The 26,437-nt window shown below is 35.1% G+C and overlaps 2 protein-coding genes, 1 non-coding gene and 1 pseudogene across 6 annotated transcripts; 1 reads left to right on the top strand and 3 right to left on the bottom strand.

Annotated features, from left to right (window-relative positions):
* Nucleotides 1-7,006: 7,006 nt before the first annotated feature.
* LOC136415335 (U6 spliceosomal RNA) lies at nucleotides 7,007-7,108 on the top strand. The gene has a single exon (XR_010752601.1). It is a non-coding gene; the product is annotated as a U6 spliceosomal RNA (small nuclear RNA).
* Nucleotides 7,083-7,182, bottom strand: LOC136415329 (U6 spliceosomal RNA; annotated as a pseudogene).
* A 1,929-nt stretch (nucleotides 7,183-9,111) lies between these two features.
* LOC136412212 (uncharacterized) lies at nucleotides 9,112-11,287 on the bottom strand. Of its 4 annotated transcripts, none has more exons than XM_066395212.1 (6): nucleotides 10,983-11,287; nucleotides 10,804-10,941; nucleotides 10,647-10,751; nucleotides 10,445-10,596; nucleotides 9,592-10,392; nucleotides 9,112-9,542 (listed from the first exon to the last, which is right to left on the bottom strand). In XM_066395212.1, the coding sequence occupies exons 1-6, from the start codon at nucleotides 11,011-11,013 to the stop codon at nucleotides 9,159-9,161; spliced, it is 1,611 nt and encodes a 536-aa protein (XP_066251309.1). In that variant the 5' UTR covers nucleotides 11,014-11,287; the 3' UTR covers nucleotides 9,112-9,158. The 4 variants fall into 4 exon arrangements, with proteins under 4 accessions (XP_066251309.1, XP_066251334.1, XP_066251319.1 ...); XM_066395237.1 differs by having other exon boundaries at nucleotides 10,445-10,530; XM_066395222.1 differs by having other exon boundaries at nucleotides 10,804-10,932.
* Nucleotides 11,288-12,946: 1,659 nt separating this feature from the next.
* LOC136409115 (glutamate receptor ionotropic, kainate 2-like) lies at nucleotides 12,947-20,079 on the bottom strand. The gene is made up of 14 exons (XM_066390440.1): nucleotides 19,910-20,079; nucleotides 19,543-19,833; nucleotides 19,284-19,491; nucleotides 19,035-19,233; nucleotides 18,851-18,980; nucleotides 18,678-18,802; nucleotides 18,406-18,630; nucleotides 18,151-18,354; nucleotides 17,240-17,324; nucleotides 14,171-14,447; nucleotides 13,909-14,116; nucleotides 13,632-13,854; nucleotides 13,465-13,580; nucleotides 12,947-13,414 (listed from the first exon to the last, which is right to left on the bottom strand). The coding sequence occupies exons 1-14, from the start codon at nucleotides 19,983-19,985 to the stop codon at nucleotides 13,016-13,018; spliced, it is 2,766 nt and encodes a 921-aa protein (XP_066246537.1). The 5' UTR covers nucleotides 19,986-20,079; the 3' UTR covers nucleotides 12,947-13,015.
* Nucleotides 20,080-26,437: the final 6,358 nt, after the last annotated feature.

Here is a 26,437-nt window from a genome sequence, read left to right as displayed (position 1 = left end):
TTGAAGCGCTGAAACCACTCACGACATGTCCTTTCACTAATAGTGGCTTCCCCATAAGTATCTGAGAGCATTCGATGAGCCTCAGCAGCAGATTTCTTCATATTGAAGCAGAAAAGTAAAACCTCCCGCAAATGACGAGAATTTGGCTCGTACACTGACATTTTCAATTGCGAATAACTTTATGATGAAGACACAAATAGACTAATATTTTTATGAGGTTATGTTAACAGGTGCCCAAGGCTCCTGCATGCCCACATGGGGTTATTTATTTCGATCATTACTTACCGCTACATACATCTATTCAAAAACGGCGGAAGCAAAGTTGTACACCTAATAAGTTTTTAGCTTATATATCGCTATGGGTTAAATATTTTTACGGAATTTTAATGTTCGGGAGTTTGAGAGAAAGAATATCAAGTCGAGATGTAGCTTATATTTAAGAAGTGGATTACATTATTTTTATTTTTGGTTAGTGATATCGATTATTATTTTTTAATTATATTATATTATAAAATAGATTTGAAAGTAATTAAAAATAAAAAATTATGATTCTAGTTGTATAATATATACTATCGGCCACAAAAGTGGTCGACCAGTTTCAAATCAAAATCGCTTGCGGTACTGTGGATCGGATACCTCTTTTTGTCACACTTGACCTAGATTACTTTTTGTTGGATCCTCCTTTTTGTGTATATATGTACATCAATATTTTGCACACAAACATGTATTGCTGGCCCAATTCATTGAGACAATTTTATTTTTTGGTATTTTCTCAGTTCATCGTTCAGCTGCAATGCCACCAAATCTGAGCGATAATATTAAAAATAATATAGCACTTTTGTATGAACAAGGGCATAATATTTCCCAAATTAGTCGTGAGTTGAGTATTACGGTATGTAATCACATTGTCTTTTTTCAATTAAGGTAACTTTATCACTGGCTTAAATTTGGGGACGTTTTTTTGTTTATATTGTTATTTCTGGCAAGAAATTCATCTTGAGTTGAGCGAAAAGTCTGTGAGATGTCGGCTGTGTTATACAGGGTGTTCCAAATTCGATGTGCTATTATTGCTATCTCTTAAACGGGAAGAGTTACAGGGTCGGTTAAATTGGAAGAAATGTGTTAAATTTAATACTCTTCTAAGAACCGAAAACAATGTTGCCGAATGATTGTTAGTTTCTGAGTTACTGTGAGAAAACTAAAATTAGGTCGAATTTAATTTTCTAAATGAATCGATAAGTAAAAGTTTTTCATCAAAACGTTTGATATAAGAACTTCGTAGTTTTCTTATGTCTACAAACCAGTAAATTTCAAAATGTTAAATGTTCTTTAGCTTTTGAGACAATGAGACAACAACTTGAGTTTTTCAAATATGGACCTGTGCATGTTTCGGCGATTTTTAAAAGTTCTTAATAACCCCTTTACAACGATGTATCTGTTTGGTCCAAATTTGACGCGTGTACGTGGTTGGGTCGATTCACCCCTTTCGATACGATAACCGTGAACTACGTAAATCGTGGACTGGATTGATCGATTATGAAGGACCATCCTGAGTTCGCAGTCTCAGAGACACTGTTTTCGCGTATAAAAGAAACTAAACCTTCTTAACTTAACAAAGGTTTATTGATAACATTAACAACTATACAATATCGAGAAATGCGTTATTTAAAGAATGTTGACGAGAATCTAGCGCGTACGAGTCCGTGATGAAGTAGCGAGAAAAGAGAGCTTCTTCAGTTTCGCACCCTCCTTAAGTACTGATACGGAGGTGTAACACCCATAGATGTACCCTCGATAAGGCCCCATTAGCGGCTTCTAGGCTACCTTGTCGCGTTAAAGCGTAGCACTTAGAGGCACGATCGCTGGGCTTTTATTGGAGCCCAGTCATTGTATTCGTTTGGCGGTACCTTTAATTTAAATTCGCAATGTTAGTCCGACAAAGAATAGTGCTGGAAATCCCAATCATAAAATAACTTCCCTCAACCGAAGACGGGTGTTAAGCGCTGGGAATTCCAACAGTATTACCCAATGGCTGGGGTTGTCCATGGGCGTAACATCAGTTTTTTAAACTCACTTTGAACATTTAAACTAATAAATAACCCATCCATAATCCATGATATAACAATATGTCGCAAGTCCTAACAGTATCACAAGATGGAATTTTTTATATCTTAATTTAAAAGAAGTAATTCTGCATTTTTTCTCTAAATAAGCTAAGCTGGTCTTGGAGTGCCAAGCAAAAAATGCAATTATTATGCCTCAAAAATGTTATGCAGGCAAATGAATTATCAATTAAGCTATGCGATTATAAATTTTTCAACGATAACAAAAATAATAATCCAACTCTTAATTTAAAATGAAACTAAACATCATTTAATGAACAAATGGAGTACTGAATAACTCTAATACAATCAACAGTCATTGTCAATATCATTTTTTACTGATTATAAGTGTTCAAAATGATCTCCGTTATTAAGAAGACAGTATCGAGCATTTTTTATAACTTTTTTTGGATATTTTCTAACATACGAGGAGTTAGTTTTTGACAAGCAGTTTGAATTTTTGTATAAGTTCCTCCACATTCTGTGATATTGTTTGATAGACCCTATCTTTGATATCACACCATGGAGAGATCCATAGGGGTTATATCCGGGGACCGTGCTGGCCAGTTACTGTTATTATAATACTAATTTATTATCCATTTTCTGTGGTTTGATTGATAATTCATTTGCCTGCATAACATTTTTGAGGCGTAATAATTGCATTTTTTGCTTGGCACTCCAAGACCGGCCTAGCTTATTGAGAGAAAAATGCAGAATTACTTCTTTTAAATTAAGACATAAAAAATTCTATCTTGTGATACATCGTTGTAAAGGGGTTATTAAGAACTTTTAAAAATCGCCGAAACATGCACAGGTCCGTATTTGAAAAACTCAAGTTGTTGTCTCATTATCTCAAAAGCTAAAGAACATTTAACATTTTGAAATTTACTGGTTTGTAGACATAAGAAAATTACGAAGCTCTTGTATCAAACGTTTTAATGAAAAACCTTTAGTTATCGATTCATTTAGAAAATTAAATTCGACCTAATTTTAGTTTTTCACAGTAACTCAGAAACTAACAATCATTCGGCAACATTGTTTTTGGTTTTTAGAAGAGTATTAAATTTGGCACATTTCTTCCAATTTAACCGACCCTGTAACTCTTCCCGTTTAAGAGATAATAATAATAGCACATCGAATTTAGAACAACCTGTATAAGAATAATTGCTGTTCAGAAACACTAATTTGAGAGGTTTTTTAAAATTTTTTTGCCCGTGCAGTTTTGATCTCGTTTCAGAGGGAGACCGTCCATCGCTGGATCACCCGTTATGGGGTCGAAGGTCACGTAGACGAGCAACCCACACCTGGTAGACCCCCCAAGTTGTCGGACGATCAGCGGCAGGAACTGGTCGTCGATTTTCCGGAATGTGGTTTCCGACGAACATCCCAGTACGCTGTACGTTCGGATGTAAGTATGGAGACCATCCGAAGGACTCTTCATAAAGAGGGTCTTCATAATCGGCGACCAGCAACGAAACTTGCTCTGACAGAGCAACATAAACAGGCCCGCTTAGCATTTGCCCAAGAGTATTTAAATTTCGATTGGGCAAATGCTATTTTTGCTAACGAAAAAACTTTTTTTTCAAGCGAAAACGGCAGGCTACATTTATGGCGACCTCATTATACTCGGTACGATGAACGCTATATTGTATCAAACAGAAGGTCCGGCCGAATACGGGTTAACTTCTATGGGTGGATGTCTGCTGATGGTCCCGGCGAACTGGCAAGTTTTGAAACAAGGGCGAATTCTATTGAGTACGTTCAGATGCTCGACGAAGTTATGCTACCTTCTGTTCATACTTTGTACTCTGTGGCAGAAATGCCTGTCATCAATTATGTTGATGACAACTTTAGGATACATCGCGCAAACTTCGTGAAGGACTGGTATGACGAGCATCCAGACATAAATAATCTTCCCTGGCCTGCATATTCACCAGACCTAAACCCCATAGAAAATTTATGGGGTCTAATGGTTCAAAGGTGGCACAATAACAATGAACGTACTGCCGAAGATTTGATGGCACATTGCAACCAAATTTGGAATGCGGTTAGAGGTTCACCTTTTTGTCAAAACCTTGCGAGTTCAATGGGCCGGAGGCTACAAGACGTCATCGACGCCAATGGGGGAGTAACCCGCTATTTGAATTGTTTATTTTTTAATTTTGTCATTTATTTATATAAATTTTAAGTTTATTTTCTCTCGATCGTACTGTATTTCCGAAAAAAATGTGTCTTGAAATTTTCCCTTTTAACGTACGCATTACGAAAAACGCCGTTTATGTCATGTTTTGTTTAAAGAACTTTTGCTACATAGAAATCACTTGATTGTTAAGTGAGAGGTAGGAAATTACTAGCCGAATTGATTTATTTGAAATTATCATCCTAAAAATATTCCGGCAAATTTGGTATTCGATGTAAAATTCTAAATTTATTCGCTCAACACAACGTGTCTGTTGGGTCTGTGAGTCATTTTTTGTGAACTGATAAAGCGCCTTCGCTCGGAATACGCGTCAAGCGATTTTGAACCTTAGCGTGGTCGACCACTTTTGTGGCCGATAGTACATATGTATATGTACAGGGTATTTCAAATTCGACTCTCACCATTGGGATCTCGGAAACTAGAAGAGATACGAAGAAGATTAAATAGGGGCAAAGTTGTATAATCTAGCGTTTGATCGAATACCATTTTCAAAATTTTAATTTTCCAAGTACTTCCGAAGATATCCGAGAAAAACTAAAAATTGGAAAATCCATTTTTATTTTTTTTAGCGTTATTTGACAAGGAAGGTTAAATCCATAAGCACATTTTCATTGCCACTATTTCTCAGCTACACGATGACATATTCAGATTTGCCATCCGACGTTTCGTCTTTCGGATACCATTATCAACTTTGTTTTTTCTTATGGGTGCTATATTGGATTTTTCGACAGAAAAATAGTGCGTTTCATTCTGATTTCATTGATATAAAACTTCTTATAATTTAATTTTTTAAAAGCCGAAATATTTAAATAAAAATAAATGTTACATAGTTGGCCTTGACTCGATCGACAAAAAAGACTTTCTTTTGTTCGCGATATATGACAGAACTCCTCCAACGAGAGTAGAGTGTGTGCAGATTTCCCATGAAAATGAGCTTCAGAAATGAAGAGAAACGAGATATGTTAAGACGTTAATACAAATTTGATAGGAACAGTACGAAAACAGCTCAAATGTATTTTGAATTATATCCGGGAAAACAACAGCAGCATATAACATTATTTAAAACTTTGGATGAACATTTCAAAAGGTCCAAACTCACCAAAATGACCAAAAACCTAAAATGAAGTATGAAAGCAGAATGGAAGAAGATTTTCAAAAGTACCAAACTCAGCTAAATGTTGATCCAAAGTTTTAAATGTTTTATCTGTTATATACTGTTATATACTGTTCCTATCAAATTTGTAATAAAGTCTTAACATATCTCGTTTCTCTTCATTTCTTAAGCTCATTTTCATTGAAAATCTGCACACGCTCTAATCTCGTTGGAGGAGTTCTGTCATATATCGCGAACAAAAGAAAGTCTTTCGATGGAGTCAAGGCCAACTATGTAATATTTATTTTTATTTAAATATTTCGGCTTTTAAAAAAGTAAATTATAAGAAGTTTTATATCAATAAAATCAGAATGAAACGCATTATTTTTCTGTCGAAAAATCCAATATGGTGCCCATAAGAAAAAATAAAGTTGATAATGGTAGCCGAAACACGAAACGTTGGATGGCAAATCTGAATATGTCATCGTGTAGCTGAAAAAAAAATGGCAATTAAAATGTGCTTATGGATTTAACCTTCCTTGTTAAATAACGCTAAAAGAAATAGAAATGGATTCTCCAATATTTAGTTTTTCTCAGATATCTTCGGTAGTACTCGGAAAATTAAAATTTTGAAAATGGTATTCGATCAAGCGCTAGATTACGCAACTTTGCTCCCATTTAATCTTCTTCGTATCTCTTCTAGTTTCCGAGATCCCAATGGTGAGAGTCGAATTTGAAATACCCTGTATAGATAGAAAGAAGGGCTAATTCTTTTTTAAGTATAATACCCTTTTTAATAAAATTAATTATTCTAAATAGATAATTACCACTTACCTAATTTGCTTTAATCTAGTAATATGTTAAAAATTACCTTCACCTTCCACCTGACATCCACCGAGTCTAAAATAAATAGTATCTACTGCACTATAAATATTTTCGGCTAGAATATTATTTATTTCCATCCTTATCCTATGTTTAAGGTCCTTAATATTTTCAGGTCTATTTTGATATACCCTTTCCTTTAAATACCCCCATAAAAAAATGAAGTGGTGTAAGATCCGGTGATCTTGGAGACCATTCAGTAGGACCATGTCGACCTATCCAGCGATTTAGAAAAAATTGTTTCAAGTATCTCCAAACATTTAAACCGTAATGTGGCGGAGCACCATTCTGTTGGAACCATATTCTTTCATAGGGGATATCTAGATCATTTTCATTCGGAAAAATGACTGCTAACTCAGGTATTAATTCCTATGAGAGGAAATTCAATTTTCGCTGAGCAGTAAGATTTTCGTCGTAAAATATGGTCCTAAAATTCTATTATTAGTTATGCCAGCCCACACATTGACTTTTTGGGGATATTGTGTGTCCTTCATAAAGTCTACTGTACATAATGGACACTTTTAGTTTTAGAGATTTTTGAAAAATTCAAAAACAAGGCTGTTCTTATTAAATTTAGAAACTACCTAGATGAGGAAAAATTGAATTTTCTCAAAAAGTTTTCTACAAAATATAATGTCTTACGGGACCGTGGAGTGAAAAGGGGTGCTGGGTGGGGTAAACAAAACATGATTTAGTTGTACATTTGCTTTGGTTAGGTTGGATTAGATGGTACTCGCTTCGATGGTACATATACTAAAATTGGAAGAATACAGAAAAGATTAGCATGGCCCTTGCGCAAAGATTACCACCTAACCTAATCTTCATGATTTTGCGTGTCATTTTTACACAGGGACTATGCTAATCTTCTCTGTATCGTTCCAATTTTCCAAAACCACGTTTTGGTTACTCTACCTACCTTACCTTACCCCACCCAGCACCCCTTTCCACTCCACGGTCCCGCAAGACCCTTTATTTCGTAGAAAATCTCATTTTTCCTCATCTAAGTAGTTTCTAAATTTAATAAGAAAGAGCCCTGTTTTTGAAATTTTCAAAAATCTCAAACTAAAAGTGTTCGTTATACATTATATATAATACGTTATACTGTGGATCTCCCTCATATATTTTCTGTGGATTTTCAGCAAACCAAAATTGATAATTCTGTCTGTTAACAGTGTCATTTAAATAAAACGTAGTTTCATCAGAAAGGATAATATTTTGTGAGAAATTGTTATCATCACATCTTGCCATAATTTCTTCACAGAATTGTAATCTTCTATTGTAATTATCCTTAAGAAGTTCCTGAACGACATGCATTTTATAGAGGTGATAACCGTCGTTTTTTAACAATCTCTGTACGGAACTCTGACTAGTATCGTAATTAAGAATTAGGCTATTTCTTGATAAATGTAGATTGTCATTCACTGCTAGGAGTATATTAAGTTTTTTATTTTAACCTAAAGCTTGTGGTCTACCAGTTTTAGGTAAATCCCGTATAGTTCTACGTTCTTCAAATTTATGAAATATTTTACTGACAATTGATTACACAATAGGATTTTCAGGATACTTTGCATTAAATAACACATAAACTTCTTTTTGACTCCGTACTTTATCTCTGCAACCCAACATTAAAATTTCAATTCACTGTCTTTCTGAAAGCACTATAATTATTAAGAAACACTTTTATTAAGATACTTAAAAAGGTTTCTTTCGTTAAATTTCGAAAAATACTCACATGTCGTGACAATCAATAGTAATAAGAACCAAAAATCGATGCAAAAAGAATTTATTTTTAACTTCAGGCATTAAAAACATAATTTTTTTCTTCTTGTTGGCATATTTTGAGTCTCCGTAGAGAACAAGAAATATACACTTCTACAGAGTAGTGAGAATTTTATTGAGTAGGTCCTTATGGTACGAGTGGAAAAAATGAACTAACTTACAAAAACTAAAAACCAGGCCAATGCAATTGACCTGCCAACTAAGGTTCTTAAAATTAGACAAAACATATGTGCAAGCAACAAGAAAGAACTTTCACCAAGGACTACCCCAGTCGGACATCATAAATAAAGGATTGCCAGATGAGTTCGCATATGGCCCTTCTTAGAAAGAACCCAGAAAATCTCTAAATTCTTGCAACATGAACAAAAGACAAGCAGAAACAAAACATTCAAAGTACAAGCAGTGTCGCATCATAATTTCAACACTTCTATTGTGGTAAATTATTGTAAATTGCTTAGCTTTTTGATAAGTCATAACAAGTATTTAGGAAAAATTTAATAATGTAAATTTTATCGAAACGGAATGAGCAGATTCAGATTTTTTTGGTACCACCGAATACACTTTTTGAAGACCTTTCATAGAGCCCTCATATGACTTAGGTTGCCATTTAAAAAAAAAAGTTGGGGTAACTGGGAATGGAGGGGTTCTAAATAAGAGATGAATGTTATCACCAAAAGTTGAATAGTAATTTCACTGAAGTTACGTGTTTCAGCGTTTTTCGAAAAATCATTCATAAAAAAGATATGAATTTTATATGAGACATTTGAATAACCTTGTATGATAATAGTATATGTATATTTACGTGTGGATAAATTCGCGATGAGACATTTTCCTAATTGAAATGCGCAAATATCATTTTACCAACAAAACGAAAATATTGTATAATAACAACAGTAGAGAATTAGTGATGAAACTCATGATGAATGATTGGGGATTATTGAAAGCGCCATTAGGAAATTCTCCATGGAATTTAGATAAATTGGTAGTCCTTTCTTTAAACCCAAAAAATATCTCTCCATGCAGCAGGAATTGCTTTAAAAAACTCTAAAAAGATCTTAAAGCAGAAACAAAAGTATATTAAAGCAAAAAAGTTACATTGTTGTTACGCTACTGAATCCTCATCTGAAGGCTCATAGAGGGCTCTAAAGTCAGTTATATGAAGAAAACGAGCTTGATGAGGTTTCACTAAATCTTCAGATTTATTCTCGTTTTTGCGCAGGTCACTCAGAGATTTCGAAACAGGACGTTTCCTGAGAAGATACAGAGAGTCTACATGCTTCAACCTAGTGTTTCGTGAAGCTACTGCTGGAGAACAATTCCGTGTCTCATCCCGATCTTCATTGAAGGCACTTTCCCAGAATTGCTTCTTCTTCTCCACCCAATAATTTCGTCTTTTATTTAGGATTTCTGTATCAACCTCATTTGAGTTTTCAGACGAAGAAGAAACTGAAGAATCATAAGAGCAGGATTTTTTGAAGTGTGAAGCCTGCGAAAACAGACTTAAAAAATATGATTTTTATGGTTGTTGTGATTACCTTTCTTCGTAATTTAGCAGGAAGTTTTCCAATAACTTTGTCTTCTGGCACAATATGCCTTCTACATACTGGGGAAGCACTATTGCTGTGGCTAAATACTGGAGAAGCTCTAGTGATGTTACAGGGTGTCCGAAAGCAGCTGTTGGCGAATTTTTGGAAGCAGGAATAGTGCTGCTCTGCAAAGTATATGGTCCATGACTTGGGGGCGATATTCACGGAAAGATCCTGAGTTTCCCAGAAGCTGTTGAATGATGGCTTGGCAATTTCCTTTAAAGGCAAAGAGATTTGCCTACTTTCCAACGAAATCCTGGCATAGTTGACGACGTTAACGAAAAAAGGGCTCCCCATAACGCTCTCATGATCATGGCTTAAAGTAATTTCATGAACACCGCAGAAATTTGCAATATAAACGACTTTTACTCTGTCTTTTTGCACCTCAATTTGCAGCTCTATTTTCTTAATTTCTGACTCAACTTTGAGCAAATTATTTGAACTTTTTCTTTGTTTGATCAAAAGCTCTAAGACTGTGGTCTTAAATTTCGATGAAAAGGGTCCCGCAAAGCATACTTCCACATTAAACAAGCTGACTAAGTCTTGAGTTGAATAAATGAAAAATTCGGCCTCCTTGTATTGTTCTGCGGTATAAAGCCCCATCCCCCTTGCCAGAAATTTAGGGGTTGTTAAGCGATATAGCAATCGCTCCCTCTCCAATACATTTATTGACTTATAAACAACTGACAAGTAGTTAAGAAATCTATTTTTAAGGGTTGGAGTAAGTGGGGATGAAAAATCTTTGAAGACCTGAAATTTATCGTTGTATAGAAGGTGATGATTGAGTGCTTTTCAGACTTACAGGGGCGATGCCTAAGTACTTGAAAGCGACTTCTTGGGCATGGTTAGGGGGCTGATTCCAGTGTCTATAGGGGTTGGAGCAGGCCCCTGGAATAGCAGAATTTATGAGAGTGCAGAGAAGAGAGCCATCTTGCCAGAAGTCAGCAAGACCACCTAAGGTAAGAAACCTTAGCGAAATTTGCTGTAATTGAAGTGAGAAGTACCTGAAAGGGTGTCCAGGTGGGATGACCATTGTCGAGGAAGCCGCTGCTTTGCCCAATCAATTATGTTTCTTCCGCGGCTGAAGAAAGGATAGGGAACTGATATTACTGCGAAAGTAGATTTGCATTAAACTTTACGGTTGAGCAATCAAGCACTTACCTGGTAGGCAAGCCCCATCAATCTGGATCAAAACCCGAGTCAAAAGCTCTTTTCTTAGCCACACGGTGATCAGTCCCACCACTGGTAGAAGCACATATAAGAGAACTGAGGCCATTTTTTGATAGCCCCCTGCAAAGTCTACGATAACTAACTGGATTTCGGACTACTATTAAACTTACCAAAGAAATTGAAGTTCTGGAACCATACCATTCTGCAGGACTATTATCCCTCGGCTTAAACCCACATTTATGTTCTTAGAATTCCGCAAACACATTAAATTTTTTTATAGTTATTAGGAATATACTGGTTTTGAACCGCAAACGCTGCCAACTGTATCTAACGTTGTTACGGCTTCATCGCCGGCTTGGAACAACATGAAAGGCTTTCTTTCGCATTTGCAATTTACTTTGCTAATATCACATACCAGGACTTTTACATAAGAATGTGTATTCCTACGTATTCCCTTTAAACCATTGAGAAACTAAAAAAAATCCTCGAACTTGCAGACTTTAACAGTTTGTGAGATATTTATCTAAAAGCTCATAAATATATTATTTAATGAAATAGATTTTAACAATAATCGATCGGCCCTGGTAAGTTGGAATTGAATACACTAGTACCTGCTAATGTGTAATATAAACAATTACAAATAATAATAATTATGAGTGATTATAATTTTCGTGTCAACCAGTTCTCTCCCGCTCGAGAGCCTTTCCTTTCGAGAGCACACATATTCCTTTTCACTCTAATTGCCACTATTTGTTATGGTAATTATTACATTTTTGTATGTGTAAAGATATCAAGGTGGTTGTCGATTATACAAAGAATTTGCTGGAGAAATTATTCTTATTGCTAACAAACGTGGTCTAAGAAGCTTAAAAACTCTTGTAATTGGCTTAAAAGGATGATTTGAGTTTGCGTTCAAGACACGAATAATTCTAAGTGAACTTAGCGTTTTAAAATCATTGAGAAATATGGTCACACTAAATAGGAGGATGAGAATGTGTAAACTTTAATTGTGGCACGTAGTTGCCAATATTTTTCCATTGAAAATATAAGACAACAAGCAATTGTTTGGCACAGTTGCATTTGAAAATGCTCTTCTAATACCACCCTTTCGATGTGGAAATTATATATTTTTTGGTTTATGATAAAAAGAAAAATGGAGGTAATCTCCATTTGTCATATTACTTTACTATCTTTCTCAATTTGCTGTCAATTTCAGCCTAAAAAAATTGAAAAACCGTAGTATTCAGTGCTTTCTTTCCATCTTAATTTAGCTAAAATTGTGAACTAAAGGAAGAAAACAATGAAGCTTGCTCTCTCGAGTCACCTCGACAATGCCGCACTCACTCAAATTTTGAACTAATCGGTGAAGAATACTCGAATATTTAAACCAGAAAAGCGATGGAAATATATCATTTAAACAGCAATTCTAGAACTTAATTTCCTTGATTTGATTAATCTTAAATCTAAAAAGTGTGAAGTAAAGTCCTCATCCATTAACTAAATTCAACTTTCAATTATCCATTTTCAACAACAACTTTACCTCTTATACGAATCTCATATTCTAAGTCGAAAAAGTGAGGAATGCAGACATCATCTGTCAAGTAAGTTCAAGTTAATATTCTTCCTCATTGTGTTGGAACTTTGTGTCAAAAAAATTAGTTAAACATGTTTTTCATCGTGTAATTTGAATCATTTTTGTTTCTTTGATTCTATTTAAATAATGAGTCTGTGACGGAGTGAGGAATTCAGCCCTTGTTTGTCAAATAATTTCTTCCTCTCATTTGATAAACATTTTGAGTGAAAATGGTGAGGGAAACGTCATTTAAAGAGCACTTTCAAGTTTCCTACTGTTTGGTCTAAAATCTTGCCTGAAAAGAGTGAGAAAAACTTTTCTTGGTATCACCTTAGTGCAGCTCCCGTTTTTTGTTATGTAGCCGAAATTTTACCCAGAATAGAGAAGAAAATAACTCTTATTTGTTTGGTCACCTCCCTCTATCTCTTTCTCATTTTAATTAAATTTAAATCTCAAGCGAGAAGTAAGCAATCCTCACTTCCCTACTGAATTCAATTTTACCTATCTGTAATTTAACTGGAAATTCAAGAGTAAGGAAAACAACTATTTTCTCAAACAAGTAGCATCTTTAATCAACTTAAAGAAATGGTTTAAAACATCTTACGCCTAATCTACCTCAGAACCCTCCTCTTAAGAGGGAGAATCAGTCAACCTATCCAAGGAATGACTCAAAACGAATCCATAAGGCCGCACTGCATTCCCATTGGATGTAATCCGGGACTGCTCAGACTTAGTTTTAGACCTCTGACTGACCGTTTTGGTTTGAGACTCCTCATGTGACTTCTCATCCGCATCAGATCCTTCCAACACCGGCTTTACATTACTACCAAACTTGAAGAAGAATTTCAGTTCTTTTTTTAGGGTCGTACCAAAAGGAATTTTGGTCTTTTTGCTGAGTCTCATGATGTAAAAGGTGTACTCAAAGAGTACTAAAACAACCCCCAGGATGGTACCAAAAATTGTTACATAGAAAATACCCTCTACATTTTGTAGGTCTAAGGGGGTAGCTTCTGCGTCGTCTGTGGGGCCCTAAAAATTAGATTTAATTCGTGTTTATCTTGGGGTTATATGTTATATACCGTGCATTGACCACCACCTTTCCTTTCTTCCCACCATTTCTTCCGGATCTTCTCAATCACGCCCGAAGATTGGAGTTTGAGGATTGCAGTACTCAGTTTGTTTCTATAGCGAGAGTCTGAGAAATTGTTTTAAGGAAGAAATAAAGAAAAATTATCCATTAGCAAACCTTTCTTCAAGGCGATTCCGTAGCCCTTTTCATCCAGCGGATCTCCCACCCTCTTGAGGTTGCAATGCCTTTGAGTATTGTAGTCAATAGAGGTGGATTCCATGAAGAAGGCGTATCTCATGGTTTCAGCCCAAGCCACACCTTCCTTGTTCTCTAGAGGCATGTCTTCAGGATGTTCCCTCATGTGTCTGCCGATTTGTAGGTAAAGTTCATTGGTGCTGCTCTAATGTGGGTAGTATATTAATTCCTTTGGATCATTCGGGATTTGAGTAGGCACCTCAAAAAATTCCATCGTGGCTCCATTCATTTTAGAACCATAGCGAATGCCGTATTTATCAGCGTTTTCGATCAGGCTTTTCACATCTGTGATCAACTCTATGTTGCTTTCGCTCACGAGGAAAGAGGCCAAGTTGGCAGTGTACGAGGACACCATAATGAGGACGAAGAACCACCATACTCCTGATACCAGTCTTGTAGGTATGGCTCTAAAAATGACTACAATTAAAAAACAAATGTACAGATTGAACATTATAACGTACATTGGAGCAATTTCTGATCCCTGTTGCAACATAGCACCAGTGGCGAACCATACGGAATTAGACATTGTGAATTGGTTGATTAGATACTCGGGTTCTTCCACGCAAGGGTACGGATTGTTCCATTCATCGGGGCAAATTCTGCCCAAGAGGAAAAAGGAGAGAGAAACTACAGCGAAAGCTATTGCGAGAGCTATCCATGTGTCTATGGCAAAGGGCTCGGCGAACGAGAAGAAATTTGGTGGGGATTTTGTGGGTTTTTGAAAGAGAATGCTAATTCCTAAGGAAAACCATGTAAGTTATTATCTTGACATTATTTTGAACTAAATTAAATATTTTTTAATAATTTTATTCCTTACAATCATCAGAAAAATAATATTTATTGGTGCAAGTTTGCTAAATTATTTCACCATACTATCAAGATTCTAGGCCACCTGGTTTCTTTATATTATTGATAAAATGATAGTTTTTGTAATCAAAACTAGTGACTAAATGGAATAAACGCCGGTATCTATACTTCATAACTCAGTTAAGAAATGGGACTAGTAATAATAATAATATAGTTTCCGGGCGCAGGTTGAACTTTTTCAAATTTAGGACATTTTGTTCGTAATTTTTATTCGAACAACAAAATGAGAGAAAAAGCAACATGCTCGAGGCTGGTTAGAAAATTTTGTATTGTTTAACTAATGTCATATTCCTGAACATGGTTTTGGGGATTTAGCGAATGCAAAGAAATTCAGTGGTGATTTTGTAGGTTTTTGAAAGCGAATGCTGATGCTCAAAAAAAGTTATGCAAATTATTATCTTGTCACTGTTTTGAACTAAAAAATGGGTTTTAATCATTTTATTCGTTAAAAGTATTAGAAAAGCCAGAATGATTAAGAATGATAGTTAACAACTATCCATTCACCATAATATCAAGATTTTAGATTGAAAAACCGTTTTAATCAATTTTCTTAATATACATAGTAGTTCGGAACATAGTGTCATAAACTTAATCACGTATTTTAGGTCCCAAAATATGACCAAAACTTCAAATAAACATATATCGAAAAGCGCTTCATTTTCGATGTACAATGTGTGAACGGTTGGTTCCTGAGGATGAAGATTTTTATTAATATTTTCGAAATGTTTCTATATGAGTTAATGAAATTTTGTACTTCATTATAACTTTTTATGTTCTTTCTTAATTTCTATAAAGAAATTGCTACATTTTTTCAAGGACGGGAATACTTAGGAGTAGTGCTTAAAAAGTTCATAAACTTTTTTATACTTAATTTCATTAACGATTGTATAAGAAAAATATTAATTTTTAAGATTTTTACATAAAAAAGATATTTTGATTCGATGTCAAAATTTCAAACAGTTTTCGAGAAAATTGAGATTTAACAAAACGGTGCATACTACGTTTTATTAAATAAACTTTAGATTTAAAGCTCTTTTTTATGAATTTTCTTTAATAATTATTATAACTAAATACTATTTGACAACGAAAAACCAAAATATATTAATAAATGCTGTCAGGTACGAAAATGTCAAAAATATGTTTTATTTCATTTTAAGGCCAACTGGGTTTTAGAGATTTTGATTTTCAACAAGAGTATCTTTTTTATACCGGGTGAGCCAAGAAGGTGGCTCACCCTTATAACTTTTTTGTTTTTAGACATACAAAGTTGAAATTTGGAAGGAAGCTATAGGACAGTAAAGCCAATTGAATGACATTAATGACTTTTATCTAGCACTTCCGGTTTAACCGGAAATGACCTCAACTTTCGATTTTTAAATGTAATGCCCTATAAATTTCGACTTTTTTAGAATCTAGAGGTCATTTCTAATCTAAAAATATGTAATTAAAAAAAATAATTTTTTGGCGTTTTTTCGTGTCGAGCTACGCCATTGAAGTATATATATTAGGTACAATTTTGGGTCAGAATTATGGGAAAAAATATTAATTTGTCATTTTATTGAGTATTTTTGCTTTTATGAGCAATTTAAATACCGAGAAACATATAACGTATTTCACGGTTAATGTATTTTTTTCTGAATTTGAAAGTTTTTAATGAATTAACGATTTATTTCTAAATGAACATACGTTGTGTTTAGTATCAAAAAATTCAGAAAAAAATACTCTTTCAGAAAATCGCAATGAGTTACTATGTTGCCATTTGAAAAACAGAAGATAAATGGGAAAAATTGTTTCTCGGTATTTAAATTGCTTATAAAAGCAAAAATACTCAATAAAATGACAAATTAATATTTTTTCCCATAATTCTGATCTAAAATTGTACCTAATATGTATACCTCAATGGCGTAGCTCGACACGAAAAAACGCCAAAAAAAAATTTTTTTTTTATTATATATTTTTAGATTAGAAATAACCTCTAGATTCTAAAAAAGCCGAAATTTATAAGGCATTGTATTTAAAAATTAAAAGTTGAGGTAATTTCCGGTTAAGCCGGAAGTGCTAAATAAAAGTCATTAATGTCAATCAATCGGCTTTATTGTCATATAACTTCCTTCCAAATTTCAACTTTCTAAGTTTAAAAACAAAAAGGTTATAAGGGAGAGCCACCTTCTTGGCTCATCTGGTATAATAACATTGAAATTTAATATTTTTCCTATAAAATTGTCAATAAAATTAAGTAAAAAAAATTTAGCTACTTTTTAAGCACTACCTCTTATGTCACCTGTTCTTGGAAAAATAAGACAATTTTTTCATAGAGATTCAGAAAAAACGCAAAAAGTTATAGTAAAACACAAATTTTCATTAATTTACTTTGAAAAGTTTCGGAAATATTAATAAAAAAAACAGCAGGAAGCAATCTTTCACACCCTGTATATCAAATTCAAAGCTCCTTTCGATATATGTTTATATGAAATTTTCGTCATATTTTGGGACCAAGAATACCTGGTTGGATTTATGACACTACGTTTAGAGGTACCTTGTATATTGAGGGGAAATTATCAGTAAAAAAGGGGAATAAAAATAACGAGATATTCCAGTAAAATAATTTCAATTTCGTTGAAAATAAACTTAAAAATTTTAAATCAAGTTACATTTTTCCTTACCCAAATTCATGAAAGGTATTGTAAAATCCACAGCACTAGCCCTAGCTGATGTAATGGTTAAATCTGTAATAGCCATATCCGCAGCCTGCACACAAAAATAAACATTCTCTATTATAACTATTCATGTAAATAAACATTTTCAAAAATTACATTAGCCCTTTATTAGTGTCTATATTCAAAACCAAATATCATCATTTCTCCCTCCTCATTGTTATCACCGTCCGCTTTTTCAACCGTCCTATTCTTGCCCGCACACTCCCAAATCTTCTCTCTCTCTTCCACCTTAATGCTTTGTTCCACGCATTTACTTCCATTACTTCTATCAACAATCTCTTATATCTCTTTCAATATAATCAAATCTAATATTTAAGCTTGTTAGAGCGTCATGGAGCTGGATCATTTGGCAAACCTTCGAAGGACTCTCCTTATCCAGCATGCAAGCTACCATTGATAGTTTTTTCCATGTGCACCAGCGCATTATAGTCTTCAAAATTCCCCCTCAGGTTTCAAAGAAGTGAAAATCAAGTTTAACTTATTAGGACCATTTAGCATTTCCTAATTTTCCAGTAATGCTCGTCATCTAATATGGGAATAATGACCTCCAGAAGGAGGGCTAGAGGGAAAATATACTAGAGGTAAGTTCTGTCCAAGCATGGAAACACCTTTGAAAGGGGTTTTTCTTGGAAACTTTTGGCTTTTGCTTGGAAGCGAAAGTCCTTTAATGTCGCTCTTTGTTCTATTTGAAATTTCCCGCAAGGATTTTTCTAAAATTTTTCCCTACTAGAGCTAAAATTTACTAAGAAAGACGATAGATTTCGATGGTGTTTTAGTTATAAAAAGGTCTTTCATGATGGGCCAGACACGTTAATCATACTGATACTTAAAGGTTGATTAACAGTAACAATTCTTACCCCATACATGACCTTCCCAATCATGCCACTCCACTGCCCATTGGCCTCTTTATTCCCATTTTTACCATCGTGCTGTACGATAAAGGTGTAATTGAAGCCTTCGATGAGAGACAACTCATGGATCAAGTCAATGCTGAAACCTTCATATCTGTCATTTCCCACCAGATTTTCTGAGGTCTCTTTTAACATTCCATAAGGCTCTGTCTGTGGAAAATTAATTAATGTGGTTTTAATTTTATTTCATGAGAAACTTACTAAGGAAATCACAACGACAAAAGTTCTGTTCCTCATGCTGTCCTCATCAACAACCTCCTCAACCACATGGTGCTGAGGCACCACAATGAGGCTCTCCAAAGTGGAGTTGTAATTTCCCACATTGATGATTCCCCCTTCTCTTATTTCATACACTTCCAGCCCAAAGGTGTTTCTTTGGCCCTCATTGTTGAATTCTATAGTTCCAGTCAGCCCTTTGTAGCTGGACTATTGTGATTTTAGACTATAATATGACGAGGTAATTACCAACTTACAGCCTTAAGGATATTCACAAAGGAATATCCAAACTCCCAACTGTTAGCCTGGTCACAATCCAGAGTTGGAGGGGGTGTGGCTATAGAAAGTTTCTTCAGGGTTTCATAAAACATGTGAACCGCATCTGAAAGCTGGTCTTGAACTTTATGAAGAGACCCAAAAGCTCTCTTACCGAACATGAAAGCAGCCTCAGTTTCCAGTTTTGAAGCTATTTGAACCGGCTCGTCCGTTGGGTCTGTGTTCGAAATTAGGTCCTTGCTGACCTCTTGCACGTAGGTTGAGTCCGGATTTATGAGTCTAATCTAAAGGGTTTAGTGGCTTATTTGAGTGTTAATAAGGAATTTACTGAGATTTACTCCAGTGATGTTGGTCTGGCTCCACTTGAAAGGTGAAAGTTCCTTGGTGTGTGCATCCAAATTAGTGAGGAAGTAGCTGTAGTCGCTAGTCATTAAACCAAGCTGCTGGCACTGGACCAAAACTTCCACCAAGTTGTCTAGATGGCAATCAACCACTAGGTATTTCTGCTTCGTTTTCCAGACCCTTTTTAAAGCGTCCCTGGAACAAGCATTTTTGTACTCTTTCAAGCAATGCAACACAAGCCTTACCTATAATTCCCAGTGCCGTCCCTATCCAGCTGCTCCACAGTCACAACAATCCCTTCTTCTTTTGCCAGCACTACCAACTCAGACATTCTAAGCAAGCTCTCATCATCCTCGTACAACACAGTGAAGGTCTTCCATTCCCACTTCTGGATGATCTCCCAGTAAGCTTTGGTCAGCAAAGAGGCCGATGGATAGAAGTTTATGGCAGTTCCTGATTTTCGATTCATGTATAGATCACCAGAAATTTCCTACGTCAACTCACCAGTTCGTAGTGGATAATACATCCATCTAGTCAACATATGGGGGATTTCTTTCTCGTCGCAAACTGACTGGACTGAGTTGATGTTTGCCAGGGATTTAGGCCCGAATATCCCCACAATGCTATCTCTCATGGCGTCGCACGTGGTTTTAATGCTGCCAAAGGGGTCCTGATCAGGAAGGGTTTTGTAGAGGGCTTGCAGCTGCAAATCTTCCCCTTTTTCGTTGACTTTTGCAATTGCCAGATTAAAGGCTGCTCGCATTAGTTCGTTTTCGCCCTCCTCAAAGAAACCTCCTTGGAATAATTATTCGATCTAAGATTCTCATTCTCTATCTAAGATTCGATTGTTATGACGTTTTTGAAGACTCACCCAAATTGAAGTTTTCCCCATGGGCACTAACGAAGAACGATAAAATTACGATGAAAATTTTAGTTTTTGGAGGCATTTTTCCTACATTATATCAGGTTGAAAGTGGACTATAATAAAGCTCGAATATTGACACGCTTTTCAGGAGCACTTTTAGCACTGCGACTCGTCCGTTTATTTTGGAATAATCTCGCTCTGGAAATCTAAATATATCCCCCGAACATTTCATGCTCAGTATTCAGATATTTCTCTGCCAACTTTTGATCGACCCTAACTTCCTTTAGAAACCGTATAATCAGGTCACGATGTTTACAATAATCGTTTTCATCCTGATTTTCAATGGCTGCAAATAACTGCAAGAAGGCTGAACTGAGGATAGCGATGGGACCTTTTGACCTGATTCCTTGAAGTTAATCGGTATGATTCCGGTATTGTTTTAATTCGTTGCAATGTCGCTGAAAGCGAAAGCGATTGAAGGTGTATTGTTCGTCTTTTATGGTTGTCCTTGTGTGATGTATTATGCTACCGGTATGTGGTTGATGGTGTAGTATTATTTGAGGGGTCTTTTCATTTAGTAATGGAAAAATTGTGAATGCTGTGAAATGCCCCCTGTTAACTTTTTAAATAATTATAATTTTTTTAAAACTCAAAAGCAGCATTAAACAGGACAAAAAATACTATCTTTTACGTATATTTATTTTTCAAAATGTTGCTTACGTCACTGGTAGAACAAAATGGCGGATTTTTTAAAATTAAAAGATGTGTCAAATTAAAGGTATTTCAAAACTATACTGAGGGACAAAGAAAGGTAAACATCCAGTGTTTGTATTTTTATTTCAATAATATTTTGTATGCTAAAGTGTTTTGGATCCAACAACAATTCATAACAATTTCAGCCTTCTCTACACAGTAATCTGCCCTTCACTTTTTTTTGTATTATTCCGTGTTGTAAAGAATTTGTCTCTACATTTGTAGCTTGACCCTTGATCGTTGAAAATCTTATTGTTGAGTGTTCTTTAAAGGCGACTGCTAAGCCTCAAATACGTAGATTTGGGTACATTCCTCAGTTTAGTGACTTTGAGAGAGGGCGGATTGTAGGGTTATGCGAAGCAAGTCTTTCCGTTAGAGGAATTGCCACAAGAATCAACAGATCCGTACGTGTCATTTTGACATGTTATCAGGTATAGACGAAAGAAGGTCGTCAATACAGAGCTAGAGACACCGAACGTCGTAGGGGAATAACCGAACGTCAAGACTGCCGTTTTACACTTTTGGCTCTTAAGAAACCGTTTTAGTACCACTCGAAGGATTGCCCATTAATAGTCTGAAGACCACGGAAAGGTGATTGGAATGCGTACAATATATCATCGGATACAGAGTTTTGGGCTGTTTTCTTTTCGTCCCAATTGGGTGTTATCTCTAACACCCGAGCATCAACGTAATCGCCTGCAATGGTTCAGAGAGAGACAACAATGGGATCAAGAATGGAACAGTATTGCTTTTAGTGATGAATCCTGTTTTTGCTTGTGGATGCATGAAAGTCCTGCAATGGGTAAGATGGCGACGTGGCTAAAGACTTCATTCACAGTTCAACATGGAGAGGCATGTTCATCATACCGTGGGGATAATAGTATGGGGCGCTATTGCATATGGAAGTAGGTCACCTCTAGTGTTCATTAGAGGTAACATGACAGCCCTTCATTACATTCAGGAAATAATGGAATCATATATCTTACCATATGTTGCGACCATTCAAAAGGTAATTTTCCACCAAAACAATGCCGGACCACATGTGGCTAAAGTGACGCGGGACTTCATGAACTAATACCGTGTCACCATTTTACTATGGCCATCAAGATCACCTGACTTATCTCCTATCAAACACATGTGGAGTATAGTAGCTCGCAGGTTCTTGAATTTAGAGCATCCCCTAGCACATTGGCAGCATTTAGGTATGAAGTAGAAGAAGCTTGGAATGAGATATTGCAAGATGCTATTGACCACCTCATAAGAACAATGCCTAGGCGTCTGAGTAAGTATATAACTAACATATTATTGAATAATTTCATGTCGTGGTCAACCGATTTGTCTCAAAATGTTATCAATTGTTGTTGGACCCAAAACACATTAGCATGCAAAGTATTATTGAAATAAAAATAAAAACACTTTCTTTGTCATTCAATATACATTTTAAGGTGTAATAAAATTCACAATCGATCGAGTAATTTTAGAGAAAAAGAGTTATGAATAGAAAAAAATTAATATAATATATGCAATACTAATTCAGTTTAATAAAACATGAACAAAAAATTATTTGTTGTTGGTAGAAAATTAATTAAATTAAATACTCGAAATGTGCACCACTTTGCTCCTAACAACAAGGTAGGCTGTCACCAAAGTTTTGCCTTACATTAAAGAAGGTTTGTGGTTTAATACCAGGCTAGTCCTACCCGACCTGACATATAGATAGCGATTTTTTTTCTACAAAATTTGGCTATATTATAGAGACCTAACCTTAGAAATCTTATGTTTAAAGTTTGAAGGTGCTACATTGATTTATGTTTGTTTTGGGGCTGTTTTTACTAAACGCTTTTAGAGATTTTGTGAACAATAGAGAAAATTGACCATCAATACGTGATTCAATACTTTCATTTAAAAGGTCTTAGTTCATCTAACATCAAAACGGAGTTAGATCCTATTCCGGGGGAATCTGGTCCTTCGTTAACAACTGTAAAATATTAGGTGGCAGAGTTTAAATGCGGTCGTACAAGTTGTCAAGACGAACTTCACAGTGGTCGACCCAATGAAGTGAACAGTCTAGAAATTGTACTGGAAGACTGTTGGCTAAAGTTGCGCGAGTTAATAGACATGATAGGCACTTCAAAAAGTACTTTAAGTCGCATTTTGACTGAACAATTGAATATGAAAAAGTTGTGTGCAAGAAGGATGTCGCGATGACTCACAATTGAACAAAAATGGACTTTTGGCAAAGTTTCGTAGTAATGAAGCCGAGATTTTGTGTCGATTCATAATTATGGATGAAACATGGGTTCACAATTTCACATCTGAGACGAAAGAACGGTTAAAACAATGACCTGAAAGGGGAGAATCGGCTCAAAATAGGGCGAAAACTGTTCCATTCGCAGGAAAGGTGATGCCATCAGTTTTTGGAGTGTACGTGGGATCATTTTTATTGACTACCTTCCTAAAGGAAAAACAATAAATGGAGAATATTATACGAATTTATTACGGCGTTTGAGTGAAAAAATTAGGAAAAAGTGACCGCATTTGATGAAAAAGGAAGTCTTGTTTTATCAAGACAAAGCACCAGTCCACACTTCCGTTATCGCGCGGGTCAAAATCAATCAATTTGGTATTGAATTTTCTCCTCGCCCACCCTATTCGCCAGATTTATCCCCCTTAGATTATTTCCTATTTAGAAACTTGAAAAAATAGATCGATGGAGAGATTTTTTCCAATAATGAAGAGGTGGAGTCCGATACCTATTTTGAAATATTCGCAAGTTTTTACTGTAAACAAGACATATAAGCCCTGGAATATCACTGTGAAAAGTGTGTCAATATCAAAGAATACTATGTTTAGAAATAATTAAATTTTTTTTTTTTTCTTTACGTGTCAGGTTGGGTACTTCTGGGACTATCCTCGTAGATCTGCAAACTTCTGTAATTCGACGCTTTCATTGCATTAAAAAACGATTTTTATTGGACTAAAGAACTAATTTACAATAATCAGACTTGCAACTACTCACAAAAAATTATAAGGAATAATGATACGGTTTCAATAGTTAAAGGCTGTTTTATCTTGTGATCCTAATGGGCTCCACTTGCCCATCACTCCAGGCGACTTTGTACGGGATAATACAATAGGATAAGATGGGACAAAATGCAGATGATCACAGAATAACGCAAATTACGATACAAATGGCTATATATTATAACACGACATTGAAAAACAATAACCAGAGACCAATTTGTATTGCACTTTACATTTTTTTTAAATTTATAACTTTTTTTTGTCAAAAAGAAATCGATCAATTTTAAATTTCATTAAACCATTAAATGTTGTTTTGAAATACCTTTAATTTGACATGTCACTTGACCCGTTTTAATTTTAGAAAATAGACCATTTTGTTCTACCGGTCATGTAAGAAATATTTAGAAAAAAAAACATCAAAAGACATTTTGTTCTATTTAAAACTGCTTTTGAATTTTTTTAAAATAATAATTTGTTAAGAAGTTATAAAGAGGGAGGTGGACAATTTAGAGCCGTACGTTATAACCGAATGATTTTGTTTTTGTTTACATACTGTTCATCAATCATTCGTTTGAGGCCGATCGATGAAACAAATTTCCGAGATATCCATGATCAAAGAGAGTAGATTGGAAGAGAGTAAGTGTACACCTTCCCCCCTTCAGAGATATTGTGCAAAATTGTTAAACTTTTAAAGGGAAATTTTTCCATAGATTTTTGCGTTGGGACCCTGGATATCTTTTTCTTTAAGCTCTAGGAATCATGCAAATCCAGTTTTTAAGGGTGTTTTATTTTTTTAAAAATGGGTACTAAAATGATCCCATATCTCAGAAATTAAAAGAGACACTAGAATCCGTTGCAGTTTTCTAAAGTTTATGGAAACAATTGCTCCACGCGTTCCGGAGATATTGGCGCTCAAATATCGAACACTAGTCGATACTCCCCTTCTCCCGTCGTCTCCTTTCAGGAATACTGAGAAAAATCAATTTAAGAAATAATCTAGAAAATTGCAAGACCTTTGGAACCACCAAAATTGGATAGTGTATGTTCGGCGTGGAATTAGTTAAATCTTTTCCTCATATTGAATAAATAGGATTGTTTTACAGTGTGTTCGTTTGAAAATTTGTCACCACAAATATTTGCGGCGGCAAGTTACGATGTTGTACAAGCGGAAATACATATGAATCTGCTGAGTAAGGTGGTCCTCCAGTTGCGAGAGGGGACACTACTGACATTATGTGCGTAAACTAATTGTTACCCATTGCCATCCTGCTAGCCCGAGATAATTATTCCGATTTTGTTTAGCATTGTGATGCATCATATTGTCATCTACATATAGCGAATCACATTAGACACACGAGCTCTTTAGAGGACCTTTCAGTTGCACAAACGGTATCGTGATATCCCTTTTAGTTTGCTATACAAGTATCCTAAGGCCTCAACTAAACATCATATTTCGAAATTTCACTTTAGGAAATTTAACTATAAAATTCAAAGGCGTAGAATGCAGGGTTGTGTCAATAGCTAAACCAGTTTGCATCAACATTATTACGGCAAAATTGAAAAAATCGCGATAACTCTCAATTGAAGAATTCGCCTTTGGTGTTTTAGAGAGGACGTATCCTGAGGCCTCCTCCAAAAAACCTTAAAAATTGGGTTGAATGTTTTTTTTAGAGGCGTAGAGAATGGGATTCTGACTATAGCAATGTTAACTTATAATCGTTTTTTCTGAGCCAAAATATAAAAAAATAAGAAATGATTCTCAAATAAACAGAGGAAGCACGGAATATTTTAATTTAGAGATCTTTGAAACCATTGAACTTTGAATTTACTGTCAGCACGTGTATGGAGCGGTGTTTATATGAAAAAATATATTTTTAAATAAATTCCTTGCAAACATTAATGCAACTTTTTTAGCTTTCACTCTACAAATTTGTTAATTAAAAATGCTCTAATCGACGAAAGAAGATTTTTTTAAATTTAAGTGTATTTGGAGGCAAGGAGCTCTGGATCTATTGTGGGGGCCTTTGATAGAATTTATTTCACATGAGCAAATATACGTTTCCCTACATTTCCTGTAAAAATAATTACCGTACCAGTTTTAGATTCCACTCTGAAAATTTACAAATTAAAGATGTTTGTGTCGGTAAAAAAATGGATTTTCGAATTTAGCTGCATTTGGAGGTATGGAACTTAGAAATTGCTGTCAGCACGTCTGTTGGGAATATTGTTTACGAAAAAGCATATTTTTTATGTATTTTATGTAATTTCCAGATTAGAAATGCTCCAACTGATGTAAGAAATGTTTTTTTAATTCGCCAGCATTTGGAGGCAAATAACTCTAGTTCTAATATTAGCGCTTTTAGGGAAAATCTATTACAAAAGCATATATTTCTCTCCATTTTGTGAAATTTCATTACCGTAACAGTTTTCGATTCAACTCTGCATATTTCCAAATTAAAACAAAATTCCATGGCAACAAAAATAAAACAAAACGGAACCAATTTTTAAAAATGGAACAAAAATTCAGTGATGTGTCATCACTGAGCTTTTAATGAGGACTTATCCTCCAGCTTTCGCGATAAATTATAAAAATGTAATTTGAATACTACTACATTCAGAGAGGTAGAGAGTGGGATTGTGCCAGTGACAGAGTTAATTTGCAACAATTTAGTTAAGCCAGATGTACATCGGGTGATAAAAATCGATTTTTTGGAAAACGGTCTATACTAAGATGAAATACGAGGACTTGTTTTACTT

This window comes from Euwallacea similis, chromosome 1 (genome assembly GCF_039881205.1).
Source record: "Euwallacea similis isolate ESF13 chromosome 1, ESF131.1, whole genome shotgun sequence".
In the NCBI taxonomy this organism is placed as follows: Eukaryota; Metazoa; Arthropoda; class Insecta; order Coleoptera; family Curculionidae; genus Euwallacea; species Euwallacea similis.
This window is presented reverse-complemented; position numbering and strand designations above follow the sequence as displayed.